At 37.1% G+C, this 14,384-nt stretch overlaps 2 protein-coding genes across 2 annotated transcripts in view; one reads left to right on the top strand and one right to left on the bottom strand.

Annotated features, from left to right (window-relative positions):
* LOC105231865 (uncharacterized) overlaps positions 1–14,384 on the top strand; it is a 99,199-nt gene that overhangs the window by 36,993 nt on the left and 47,822 nt on the right. The gene's annotated exons all lie outside the window — the stretch shown is intronic.
* On the bottom strand, positions 2,839–7,738 carry LOC105231926 (glutamate receptor ionotropic, kainate glr-3). Its single transcript, XM_029552646.2, has 10 exons — positions 7,582–7,738; positions 7,348–7,503; positions 5,913–6,118; positions 5,663–5,836; positions 5,423–5,602; positions 4,989–5,360; positions 4,420–4,922; positions 4,006–4,362; positions 3,537–3,786; positions 2,839–3,470 (listed from the first exon to the last, which is right to left on the bottom strand). Exons 1-10 carry the CDS (start codon positions 7,649–7,651, stop codon positions 2,904–2,906), a joined length of 2,835 nt encoding a protein of 944 aa, XP_029408506.2. The 5' UTR covers positions 7,652–7,738; the 3' UTR covers positions 2,839–2,903.

Genomic DNA, 14,384 nt, shown 5'->3' with positions numbered 1-14,384 from the left:
CGTAGCGCATAGTTAGACATTTGGGGCACCGCATTTTCCGCAACAAATTATTGACCACAAAATGTTTGTGCACAATTTTCATTTTATTTTTTCCAACAACCACAATTACAGCTTGCTATCTACACACACACACCCAACGGCTCGCGTTTACGCTGCTCACGACGACGCTCCTACTCAACTGCTCGTCACCGCACCAAACCATCCACCATCCGGTTTCGGTGTGATAATGTTATTCTAATGTGTTTGAATTTAATTGCCGATCGGCTTGATCGCCTTCGCGATGGCTTCTAGCGTGTTTCCTTGCTGGCGAGTCTTTCGAAATTAATTGAATTAAGTTGTTGATTGAAGCGTGCAGCACACGCTTCGCCTTGCACAGTTATTGCTATGGTTGTAAGTGTGCTTACTGTGACTATGGTATATATGTATGTATGTATATACTCGAGTGCTTGTGGCACGTTGTTTCATAAGTTTGTAAATGAAGTGGTGCCCGGTGCTCGATCGCTCTACGCCTCATTCGTTTGAGCATTTCATTGCATTCGTTGGCAATCTTGTAAACTTTTTGTTTCATTTTTTTCTTTTGTGTTTTATTTAGTTTGCTTCTTAGGCTTTTAGTTTTTATTTTTAACTGTACGTTTCTGTGCTGCAACGCTTGTTTATTTGGCTTTTGTTTTTCTTCTTGTAAATGGTGTGCTGTTAACCTGCCGAATAAGTTTTGGATTGTGAAAGGCGCGCGTTTGTATAAACATCGGTTGGAAACTTGCTTAGAAAGTGTAAATTTGTTTATAGTACCTGATTGTATATATGTTTGTATATTTGGTAAAAGACTATTTGTTTAGAAACTGTTGCTGTTTATATGCGGAGTAAAATGCAGAATTTTATTGCTATAGGCAGTGGCACAGTATGATTTGAAACTATTGCGGCATAATGGGATTAAATAACATCAAACTGTTTTAATTTGGTTTTAATGTCTATAGTTTTTTTCTGTTGTGTCCAAAACATTTGTTGCTCAATATTATTGATAAATAATTAAGACAGTACCAAATAAAGCGCTTCAGATCTTAAAATTTTTAACGTACTATTTTAGAAAACAAAATTTTCAGGCTTATTAATTTTAAATTTTACCATTTTGTTTCCAAAATAAGCAAAAATGTGAGCTTCTGCTCACCGATGCTATAATACCCAACACAGGAGCTTTTCTTCTAGCTTATCTTGATTTTGATGAATCAGTTTAAATGACAGCTATGTATGTTTGTATATGCTATAGTAGTCCGATCTGAACAATATGTTAGTAAAATGCAGCGATGCATTAGCTAATAATCTAAGTCAAATCTCGTGAAGGTATCTTTTCAAATAAAAAAGTTTCATACAAGGGCTTAAATTGGATCGGTTAGTTTGTATGGTAGCTATATGGTATTGTTGTCCAATATAGGCAGTTCCGCCAATAGAGCATCTGTTTGGTGAGGTAGGGACGTTTCCTAAATTCCAGTTCGATATTTTAAAAATCGCGTATATACAAACGGGCATGGCTAAAGTGACTCAGCTTGTCATGCTGATTATTTATATTCATATGTACATAGTACATAACGTACTACTATGAGCAAAAACTCGTAAGACTTTGTTCATAATTTTTAAGCTCTTAATTTACTCTTCAAAATCTATGTCGTCCATCTTAAAGTAATCCCGCTTGGCCCCAATACACTTGTGCCAACGTTTTTTCTAATTCTCGAAACAGTTGTTAAAGTAAATTTCTGGAATAGCCTTTAATGCGCGTAGTGATTCACGTTCAATCTCTTCAATTGACTGAAAAAGCTTTCCCCGAGGCGGACGTTTGAGTTTACAGAATAGCCAGAAGTCACGCGGAGCTAAATCAGACGAAAGCTGTGGTTGCGTTACGATATTGGTTGAAATTTAGACGAAAAACTCACGAAGAATCAATGCAGTGTGCTGCGCTGCATTCTCGTGATGTAAAAACGAAGAGTTGTCGCCTCAGATTACCGGCCTCTTTTTACGAAAAGCTTCGCGCATACGACGCATAGCACTCAAATAGTATTCCTTGTTGGGATCCAAGAAAACCGTCCATAACCTTGATTTTTGACCTGCTTTAACGTAATAATTTCGGTTTGGACTTACCTTTGACACGATATTCTGTCGAGTAATCGTCTGTTTCCGGGTCGTCAGCATAATTCAAAACTCCCACTAAAATGAATATATCTTTGGAGCTTATACTGTTTCTGAAATGCTGAAACGATACGTTTTTTTCATGTTATGGTTGCTTCAAAGTTGTATGCCAGCCCAGCCGATCCTCATGGAATTTCAGACAGGCCTTTTAATCTCATACAGAGAAAAAATACTTTCCTATTCAACACATGTGTGTAGGTGTCACAGAGGGCTTTAGATGGATTTTTTGTTTAAAAATAGGTCTCTGTTTTCGAAAAATCCTTCCAGCTCCTCTCTCGAGCTTAGAAAGCATAGAAAAGTCGCTGCATTGGGATAATGCGGTGGAAGCAATTCAAGGTCAAAGCACGCAATGTTTTGACCGTTTTCATTGACCTGAAACAACTTGAAACACTATCTAGATTAGAGCCACGTGGCAATCAAATTACACAAAGCATACGCTTTCCTAAATATATACATAAACAATATATCCAACAAGCTCCTTTGAACATGCCAATTATTTGGAGACATTTTTTTACGTCTTCCAAAGTAATTTTGTAGATATTTTTTATGCTTTTATTGTATTTTCTAAATTTCTATATCCTAACTTCAAGAAAAGCTGTAGCTTTCACTGAAGAAATATATTTACTTGTATATGCAGTAGGCTCAACAATTTCAGCGACTTATAACTACTATAGATTATTTGAAATAATTTATTGTTAATCATTGACTGCAACCTCACATCCAATTCATTCTGTGTAAGGCGGCAATTCATCATCCCTATTTGGTATACCCTCGTTTCTATACTCTGCACTATCCAAGCTTTCACTTAGCTGACGCTGGCCCGCTCGCCCCGGCTTGAACACTTGGCCGCCTAATGTGATGTTGGGTGGCACCTTTTTGCCTCGAAATTTAACGGCATCAAAAGCCGGTGGCGGCGTTTTGTGTTCCGGTGAGTTATCACGCTTTGATGTGCTCGTATGCCAAACAGCGATACGTTTCTTTGATTTCTTTTTCGGCAACAATTGTTTGATGGACGTACCAGAGGCGGGTTTCACTTTTGTGATTTCGCTGAAGCGTTGCATTGTACTGTATTTTCGTCGATAGTAGATTATTTCCAATACCAAAGTGACCATGGCCAAGCCCAAGCCAAAGAGTGTGGCGATAAAAACACCACCCAAACTTTCCAGTGATATGCCTTCTTGCTCTTCATTAACCGAACAGGCCTTAATGCGCGACATATTCCAATATTTCGCTTTAAGATCCTCGAAGAAGCGATCCTTTTGCAGTTCCAGCAACGCATAGCTTAGTTCGTCCTGTGAATTATGGTGAATTTTTCTTTGAAAATAGTTTTGCTAGCGCTATTTCTAGCGACCACTTACCGCGAAATGTGAGCCTTGTTGTATTGCAATTGCATAGGGTTGCTCCGCGAATACTTCGCCAACTTCGGTCAGATTACAGTTGCGCGTCAATTCGTATTTGATTTCGGACGAATCGTGTATGAAGGCAAAGTCGGCATTTTCATGTTCGTTAACCTTGCGGAAGCCTTCTTTAGCATTCTTTACCGGTTCGGAACCATTTATCGCCAGTAATATTGTACCATATTGTTCCTTTATGGGATAATCCCAAATTCTGAAAAGAAATAAATAGTTGGGAATGCAATAAAAAGAGTCATAGTATTGAGGAATATCTGGGACATGCAAACAAATTTGCTTCTCTTCTACAAGTTTCAGATTTCAGCCTCGCTCCATTTCTTATTTTATTTCAAATATGATTTGTACAGAAATTATACTGGTTGCACTTTAAAAACTGTCCAACCCTCAAGAGGCTCTATTAAATTAACATTTTTACCTGTATCTTTGAAAATCTTCCGTCACATTCAATGTCAGCTCTTTCCACATGCGGTACAGCGTATCCTCGGCAAATTTCATGTTAATGAAATATTGATGTGTGCTTGAGCCTTCAACGACTGTGTAGTTGATCCTGGACTGACGTGCCAACTGTTCCAAAGATTGTACCGGGGTCTGCATGCGTTCCACGGTCAGAAAAGCTGCTAAGTTAGCTGTGAAAGTGGCCAACATCAAAACCACAAACAGCCAATATGCGGCGACCATTATACGTCCAGAGACGGCTTTTGGTGCTTCACCACCACCCTGCGGCGTAAACGAGGTCAAGGCGAACCAGAAACTCTCACGCAGCGTGAATTCGCTGAAAAAAATTTAAGCATATTTAGGTTAGGTATGAATTCCATTAGCTTTCGCTCACCGACAAGGATACTGATAGGCCGCACGATTATTTCTATAGCTGTAGGGTGAATACTTATCAAGCAACCAAATCATAAGTGCGCTACCCACCAACGCCGCAATTATGCTAAACCACACTTCCACCCGCAACACGGTCATGAATTTGAAAAGTGATGTCTGTCGCACCGGTTTACGCATTACAATGGAAATGCCAGTTTGCTCAAAATACGGCGCTATGTAGTCAATAACTTCCTCACGTTCTGAGTACATTTTCAGCGCGGTAACAGCAAAGTCCGTCTCACCAGTAACCAGATCGCCCACAATGCCATCCCAGACATCGTTAACAACATCGCGACGACCAAACTCACCGGAAGTCGGTGGCACCAGCATGTAGCCGAAATTTAAACGCTCCGACAGCTTTTGTATAGAGTCAATGCAGAAACCCTCCCAAATCGGGTTGCCAAAAGAGTCGAGTATTAGTTCATCAGTTTTCGGGTCACGTTTCATGTAATTCCATGGTATGGCCTGCAAGCAGTAATGGAAATAATTGTCTACCAATTTCGCTGTAAGGAATGTGTGGAACGTAGATACCTCCACAGTACCTATGCGAAAAAATCTTCGCGGCGGACTGATGGTCTCATTTATTTTGCGCAGATTATCATTTTGCCAAATGGCCAACTCGGTCACAGCATCGTGTTCGCTGGAGTAGAGATTTATGCTGATCGTCGGTGTATAAGTGAGGCGTGGCACGTGTTCGAATTCGTCGTTGGGGAAAGTGACATCGGTTGTAAGGTCCAAAAACTCACTCATCGGAAATTGTTCCAAAATATCCAAACCCGCTGTTCCGTTCTCAATAGGGCTTGTGGCATTGCACTCCATTACAAAAGACTGCAACCAATTCAAATTGGCTTGTTTCAGTTCGATTAAGCCGCGTAAGATTTCCAAAATCATTGCGCGCTGAAACTGTGCCGGAATTATAAACAAAATATTTTCCTAAGCAGATAAAACGTGTTCAATGAATTTACCGAGAAGCCACTGAGGCAGTATGTGTCCTTCATCCTTAGTGCCCTGCATAGTGTCTTCGGATTGAGCGTAAATTTCGTTGCATAATCCACTTGCTTCTTAAATTTGAAGACACGATCTCGTGGATCCAAATAAACGAAATGCCATTCACGTGGTCGTTCAAAGAAGTTGGCCTTTGAAATCTAAACGTGAGAAATTTACATATAAATTTTAGAAAAATAAGTAATCTTCTTTAGACTTACCCGATCAAAAATGCTGTTCATCGCTGTGCCGTCCGCAAATATTGCATAACACGAAGGCATAGGTCGGATTTTTCGTAGGCGCTTTATAAAATCTTGTTTATTATCAAATGCATTCATTATCAAACTGCGGAAGGGATAGCCTTCGACGATTTGTATTATAGCTTCCTCAGTGTCCTAAACGTTAGAAATTTTTTTTGATTTCTTTTATAAATAACCTTTCTGAATATGCGTAAAAGCTGTGAAAACATACCCTAGCATTCTGAAAGATCATAATACATTCGTGTCCCGACTTTTGCAACACAAATTCTGAAAACATTTTAAAATACGGTGCCAACATACGATCCACTCGTAGGAAAGGTATTTGATATGTTCTAAGTAGATCCAATCCTTCACGCCATATGTGGTAGGTAAAGTCGATAACTACCGATACGCCGTCCGTTGCGAGGTGTTCACAAACTGCATGAAATAGAGTTCAGCGGATAATTGCAATAAAAAGTGTGGGTTGGATTTTTAATAAAACTTTAAATTTCTAATATTTTTTTTTTTATTTTATACAGGCTTCAATTTTTCCTCTGAGTTGAACCGTATTTCTTGTAATCAGTTGTCTAGAACTTGATTGGAGTAAAAATTTGGGTTATTCGTAATTTTAGATATGGTAACACTGCATGAATGCAGTTTAAAAATAGGATCAATTATTTCTTAATTTACGTGGTTTTAATTTTTTAATTATGTCCGAAGCTGGTCAAAAAGTTATGGAATCTTTGGCTTTGTGCTTAAATAGCTTTCAATTTATTTGGAGATTTCAATAGTCGAAAAGCCATAGTGATTGCTTTGACATAAATTCCAGGAATACTGCCGTTCAGTTCTTCAAATAGACAGGAAAAACATTTGAATCCGATTTGGTTATGTTGATTCGTAGGTGGGAACGACATCAAAAGCTTCGCAGCCTTTTTATGTCATTTTGCCAAAAATTGTCTATACTTTGGCAGCATTTTCTCATGCCTCGATAAGTCCGTTCCACGAATAAGCTTCATATTTAAGGAAACCCAATTTAATAATTAGACTATAATACAATTCTTTCGTAAATTTTCAGCCTTCTTAAGATACATATACAAGAATTCTAAGTGTAAATTGTGACTGCAGGATATTCTCTAAATGAATTATCTAGACTAGCCTAGTTTACACTGTTGTGCGACTATTGAAGAGGCTTTAAAATAAAGAAGGCTCTAAAAGGCGGTATACTTCGGACTTAACCGCAATGAGTAGTAACGTTTCGATTAAAATATTTCACTTTGCGCATCATTGATTAAACAATTTTTTAAGGGGCAATATCCGAAATAATTGTTGGGTTACAGCCTTCTAGAATGTACCCACTCAGTTCAATCAGCTCAATTAGTTTCCCTTTCGGAATTGTTCAGAGAGCTGGACTTTTCTGACCATATGTGATATACATAGGAGGGGACACAATAGACCATAGGTCGCAGTCCAAAACCTCAATTAATTTCTATTTATGTATTTCATATTTTTTCTTGAAACATTTATAAATATACCCTAGAAATTTCAAATCAATCGATACATAATTTTTTTTAATACCCAAAAGTCTATCTTTTATCTTTATCTATCTAGTCACACCTGGTGCACCCCTTAAGTCTTACTTCGATGCAATGAACTTTAAGTCCACGTACGTTTTTCCATATTCTTTTCCTGTTTCTTTTTACCAACATTCGTTATAACGACAACGTAATACTGTATCTTCGTCTCCAATTGCAAAGCTTCAATTTCTTTCAGCGTACTTGCGACATCCAACTCGATGTCCGCCTGTAGTGGGTCAATCCAAAATGCTGAAGAAACAAAATTCGACATAAGACACACATTTTACCCAAATTCACAAAAGCATAGCATTTGCTGATATTTCGTACCGATTTTCAATTCGTTTGCGCAAACATAACCGAGAGTGAACAAAATCACAAGCTTTTGCAGAAGCCACATTATGCCACAGTTTCGAAACGTCCGTTCACGGTGTGTTTGAAAAAATAACTGTTATGTATGGCTTGCCATAACTGTGTCATATGCAATTCTTTAGCTTTGAGGAAGTGTAGCATCAAAATTGCACCGGCTGACAAGTCAAGGCTGATGTATAAATTGCATAATAATTTCGAGTAATTTGCATTGATTTGTGCACACACACCCACATGTGACACTTCTCAATTATTTAAAGTCCTGACCAACCGAAAGTGTGTTGCAGGCCAAACGGAAGATTGCAATGGAATTAGTGAGTAGAGCTTCGCAATGTGCGCTATTGATACATATCCATAACAAGATGCAATGTAGATGTGTGACTGCGTGTGTAGAGTTATGAAAATTGCTTGCATAAAAATAAACCAATTATCGACGTGAGCAGGATTTTTACGTCTGTGTTTTAAATTTAAAATCGATTTATTGGAACAATAATTATCTAAATTGTCTAATAATCGAATAAAACAAGAAAATATCGCATGTCATAAAATCTTATATGAAGTAGTGTATGATCGGAGTTGCTTCAGTCAGCAGTGGAACTTTTTATTAATCAATAATCTACAGTTGCAAAGTATAGAATTCAAGTTTGATGATCTGAAACACCGTTTTCGAAAGTTCGGTATTTTTTCGAAGTTAATTTCGGAGAGAAAAGTCTAGACTTGTTCGAAAAATCTTTAATTTTTTCGAAATTAATTTCGAAGAGGAAAGTCTAGAGTAACTGATAAAAATGCTTGATCAATTTTGACCCAGAATGAAATTTAAAAAATTTCGAAAAGAAAAGTCTAGATTAACTGATAAAAGCGCTGATCAAATTTAACGAGGCATAACAAAAAACATTATCTGTAAAGCTATCTTCGAAAGTTCCTTAATTGTTCGAATTTAATTTCGAAGAGAAAAGTCTAGATAGATTCGAAAGTTCTTTAATTTTGGTTTCGAAATTAATTTGAAGTGAGAAGTCTAGAGTAACACGCCTGATCAAAATTGACCCGGAATAAAAAAAGGAAAGTATATTTTCACGTATTTTAATACAAATCTTTATTATCGCTTTCAAAATACAAGCCAAAGCTTAAACAAGTTTGTCATACACTTCTTATAAGGCTCGACTAGAATGACCTTCAGTGAAGTGGTTCAGCAAATCTTGTTTTGCGATTTTTTTTTAGTTGTTGACATCGTATTGCAAAATATTCAGGTCTTTTGGTGCGAGTCTGGGCCTCCGGCAGAGACACTGAAATTGTAAACTACTTCGATTGCTTTCTTTACAATCTAAATTACTGCATCGCGGAATCTCCTTCTGGCGGGAGATTTGTGTGTCAGACGAAACCGTTTAAAAAATGCTGCAGTGAGCTCTATCATCGATAGATTGATGTTAAGAGGTAGGATATTAGGCGGAATCTTCAGGTGGAACTCATTCACTCCAAATACTGGCTTTGAGCTCACTGACTATGCGCTCAGCAGTAGTCTAGCAGTGCATGACCTCGTTACAAATGGCATCAATATTCCTCACTATTAGATTTGTCCATTGCCGAAATCTGCACAGCCGATGAGCTTGCTTTTACCCTAATTTCTTGCGATAGAAAGCGAGTCAGTTTTTTTTTTTTATATTCTCTTGCGTTCTAGCGCTGGAACCCAAAACGTCCAGAGTGAGCCAGAAGAGGTCCCCGGCGCTATTTGTCGAATTTTTTTCATGGTAAAATCACGAGACATCATAAAGAAAATCGCAAACAAACTTCATTTTACACATGGATATTAAATTTAGGATACTCATAAAAACACTTGTAGCAATCCAAGTTATTTACTCGAGCTTTAGGGTCGATAATTTGAAGGCTTTTGCAATAATTACTCAAAGGTTTTTTTTTCTATACGTTTCTTTTTCAAGGAAAATATTAAAAAAGTAAGTGTCCCATAACATTAAAATATGTATTCTTTATGACAAATTTTTTGATTCCAAAGAGAGCAATTTAAAGCTCTTATGAGAATAATGGTTAATAAAAGCGCTGAAGCAACCCTGAAAAAGCAATGAAAGTAGCTCCTATTTGTAAAGCACTGTTACCCATAAAATAAAACTTTAGAGCACTGATAAGAACGAGATTTTTCTAATGAGTTTACGATTTTATGTTTACCTCTTTATTACGATATCGTCACGTTTCTATAAGTAGGGTCTGATGGGCAGCATACTACATGCATGTATGCTTATTTCTGTTTATTTCTATTTAAATTAGCCCAATTTGTACGCAGTTTGATTTCATGCGCCTCCGCTAAGCGCACAACATACAAGTAAAACCTCCAAATCTTTTTGTTCTCATGCATGATGGTCTCATTTATTTTATGATCACTGATGCCTTTTCAATGCCTCTTAAATATTTTATGGCCTTTGCGAGTGCCTACACACACACACACTCGCACATCGCTGCATTTGTCATTCTAACGGTGCGCGCACGTTTGTGTGCCAGCGTTCTAAAGTTTACTATATATTTTTTAGTTTTTGTGCCTATTCGTCTGTTTTAATTACATTTCATTTACAATCAACTGATATCACCTCGCCGCAATTTGGCGGCTCCAACCATGCGCTCGGCAATATTTCAATTCGATTTGCCCTGATTTCCGCTGCCCCCAAACGGCATGTGTTGTTTTAAATTCTATTGAACAATTTCATAAATGTCTTTTTTATTATTGCTACGAGCACTTTAATCACATTTAATTACATCAGCAGCATTATTTAGCGCTGCCGTAATGAATAGAATTCAGTTGTAATTTGTAATGTCATTTGAGTGGCGTTGTTCAGTGATTTCATAAACGCCGAGAAAAATGCTTGCCTGCTTGGAATTATTTATATGCAAAACTACATATCTAACTATATGTATGTATGTATGGATACTCACATACTTGACGATTCTCTGCTCATGTGAAAACTGTCTCTTTTTTTCATAAAGAACGTACGGCGGACCTTTAAAGTACCGTTGTAGCTGGGGAGTGGCCTTAAAAGCGTGTGGAAATGGTTATAAAAATCACCTTTCATTATAGCTTTTAACTGCTTTGCAAATTGAGTAATTAAATAAAATAGATACCTCACTTTTTCAGCGGCCTGTCTTAGACAACGCGTGAACCTACACTTTAAAAAATTATAAAAGTAACATGCGCTTGTATGCATATTCATGAATTCTGTAAATGCATTATTAGTCAGTTCTCTTATGCATTTTCATTCTAAGCCAATCATGCTGAAGAATTGTTATATTACTTTAATGTATTTATGCCAATTTATTATTATTTTTTCTATTTTAATGAGCTGAAATATAGAAAGATTGATTAATAGTCATTCAAGGTCTCTTTGCTTGATAGTTTAGTTACATAATTCTAGTGTTGGAGACTGTTTGGGCATTCTAATGGCAAGGTCACTCTTTAGTGATATTTTAGTCTTACCGACATATACATGTTGATACTAATATAAAATCCTACAGTTTATAGTTTGTACTATTAATAAAGTAATGGTATTCATAAATGTCTCCGGAACCTTTGTCTCGAACTCCACAAAGGTCGGTCCAGCATCATATGAACCAAAAACGTTAGATAATGCAATCTTTCTCTCGAACTCCACAAAGGTCGGCCCAGCAGCGTATGAACCAGGAACCTTAAATAGGACGAGAACATTGCACGAAAGCAGTCAGAATTGCACATTGAAACTTGAATCGGCTAGTCGCATTTGTAATGCTTCATCCTCAAAAAGTCATTGCTTTGTGTGCAGAAGGAATCATGCAATAATGTTACAGCCAATGAGAAACCCTATAAAGCCATCATTAATAACTTTTACGTAGCTGAATTGGAGGATTTTTATGTGGGTGACTTTTGGTTTGGTTTTGGTAGTCGGCGCTACATGTCACACGAAACAATCAATTTATTGAAGATACTTTTGATGAGCTCATAATCTCGCGTCGTGAGCCTGTGTAGTGGCTTCCAAGATCGTGCGATTTAACACCGCTGGATTATTTTTGGTGGGGTAACGTGAAGTCTTTTGTCCGTTCAGACGCCTGGACGCCTTGGAAGAGAATATTCGGCGCGTTTTTGCTGGCATACGGCTACAATTGCTGCAAAAAGGAATCATTCGAGCCAGCCGCAGCGAAATCATTTTTAAAACATAATGATCAACCCTTATCTTTATAATGACGTTATATTCTTGGCCATTACATTAAATTATATGCGTTAAAAAGCACGCTTTAAGTTACATCTACACAACTGGAATGGACCCGGGCTTACATCCGTGCAAAGATTGTCACCTCTGCTGTGTTCTCGGTGCAAAAAATTGTGTGACCCGAATTGTGCACGAACAGTGCATTTTATTAGCTTATTAGCATTCCTCATATATTATGAGCTGTTTAGTGTAATTTTCAGCTTTATCATTGACGTGGAATAATGTTTCTGTTTGCTTGTTATTTGTATATTATTCCTTAAAGTGACTCATACAACGTTTATTGGGGCTAACCCGTAACTAATGCTGTAGTACGCTGCACTTAGATCATAACGAATAATGCAAAATACCTTTGTATAATTTGAAAAGAAGCCACGTTCTTTTATTATTTGATTTGATATTCAACAAAGTTGCTTTTCAAAGCCTTAATTATGAGCAATCTCTTCGATTGCTCCGAAATAGATTGCACTCTCGACGATTGCCTCATCGTTGTCGCTGAATTTCTTTCTCTTGTGGTTTGAGAACAGAAAAACAAAAAAAAAAATCGCTGAAAACTCGGAATATAATACGTTGGAAACGAAAGCCAATCAAACCCAGTTTATGAAATTTGTTCTGATGGTATCCTCCCACGGACTCCACTAAATGTATGATATATAGTAGAATTTTGTATACAAGCCTCTGTAGTCGTTAGCTAGTTAGTCGGTTTTAAATAATTTTATTTATTTCAGATTTTCCAACCTTTGGAATTCTTTTTAAATATGTTGACAGAGTTTTGGAGAACTTGATGTTCCTTTTCATGACTAAACATTAAAAGTAACGTTTTGCCAAGGCCTACCAAATTGTTTTAAAGATAAAATCTATTTTTAACAGTTTTATTCTAAGAGAAGTAACTTTAGAAAACTTCTTCTTTACTAGCGTAGACACCACTTATGCGGTTATAGCTGAGTTAAATCCCTTCCAAGGCTGGTTGGTCCTTTTCATTGGGGACATTTTTTTATGTGGCTAGTCCCAAACCCAACGCACAACTCTAAGGAGGATGTTTTTTGACTACCCAGAGAATACTTGGTCTAAAACCGGAAGTCGTGAGCTGCTTGAGCCATAAGTAAAATAATCGTTTCTGGCCACTCCCAAGTGAATGGCAATCAGAGGAGTTTCCTCACTTGCGTGTACTTCCACAAATGCCTCCATCCTTTAGAGAACTACATTAGATAAAAAGATGAGGATTGCACCCCGACATAAGGTCTATTCTGCCTTACATTATAACAAATATTACCATTAAGTGATTGGCATATGGCAATGTGCTACGATATGTTGATTGTCATATTTTGGTTAGTTATACCCCACATTCATAAAATAAAGAGACTTCTTAACAAATCGTCTTGGAATGTTTAAAAATTTGGGCTTTTTCGGACCATTTCTTTTCCAGTGTGATAATTCCACTTTTTAATTTGTATTTTTCGGACTATGTTAATTCTTGATTTTTTTTTTTTAATTTTTTCCGTTTCCACAAACAATATTTTGAAGCTCTTGCGTGTTATTTTTTCAATAAAGAACACACTCTTTCGCTGTGTGCATCAATTGATTTAGCCTTCATATTTTAATTTTTACGCCTTTATTGCTTTATACTATAGTACATACTTATATATGTAAAATTTGAGAATGATTGTTTTGCTTTAAGCTTGACTAAATGTTTTTCAAAAAGTTTGCTACTTTTAATTGTGCTTCATATGCATCGTATTTAAGTATGTACATTAGGGTGTCCGTTAATTCACACGTTTTTCTTTTTTTGTAGTCTCAGTTTGTATGCTAAAAAAAATTTCTCATCTCTGTATTTTCAATTTAAACCCTGCCTGAATCGTTTTACTTTTCCCATGTATAAAAACAAAATTTTTTGACTTTTCGCAATAAATTTTTTATCTCTAAAGCAAATAAACCTGCAACTTTAAAAAGAGGATAGTACAGGGTCTACCAATAGGTCTGATGTGATTTTGACAGCTCATGGCGACCATGCCGCTTTGCGGATTTGTGTCAAATTTTTTTAACGGGGAAAGATATACAAAAACAGACGTTAGGACGGTTTTGAACCATTTAAAAAACGCTGGCTACAAAAGAAGCTCGATGTTTGGGTACCACATGAATTGTCTGTGAAAATTTTAATGGACCGTATTAACATACGCGATACTTTGCTGAAACAAAATGAAATCGAACCATTTCTGAAGCGAATGGTAACAAGAGACGGGTGGATCAAATACGACAATAATGTGCGAAAAAGATCACGGTCCAAGCGTGGTGAAGCTTAACAAATGGTCGCAAAGCCAAGATTGACGCCTCGAAAGATTATGCTGAGTGTTTTGGGAGGGATTGGAAAGAAATCATTCACCATGAGCTGATCCAGCCTGGTCAAACGATTGATTCTACATTTTTACTGTCAACAACTGATCGAAGCAAGAAATCGAAAAAACGACCAAAACTGATCAACAGAAAGGGCGTCGTCTTCCATGAGAACATGTCCACATTTTTGATGAC

The sequence above is a fragment of the Bactrocera dorsalis genome, chromosome 2 (assembly GCF_023373825.1).
Source record: "Bactrocera dorsalis isolate Fly_Bdor chromosome 2, ASM2337382v1, whole genome shotgun sequence".
Classification (NCBI taxonomy): Eukaryota; Metazoa; Arthropoda; class Insecta; order Diptera; family Tephritidae; genus Bactrocera; species Bactrocera dorsalis.
This window is presented reverse-complemented; position numbering and strand designations above follow the sequence as displayed.

Bases quoted from the DNA above. Each gene is read 5' to 3' on its own strand.
- LOC105231926 (XM_029552646.2), bottom strand. From the start codon at position 7,651: ATGTGGCTTCTGCAAAAGCTTGTGATTTTGTTCACTCTCGGTTATGTT. The intron at 6,119-7,347 runs GTACGTGGACTT...TATTTCATGCAG, and splicing joins GGAAAAGAATATGGAAAAAC to TTTGTGAACACCTCGCAACG. The intron at 5,603-5,662 runs GTAAGTCTAAAG...TCTCACGTTTAG, and splicing joins TGAACAGCATTTTTGATCGG to ATTTCAAAGGCCAACTTCTT.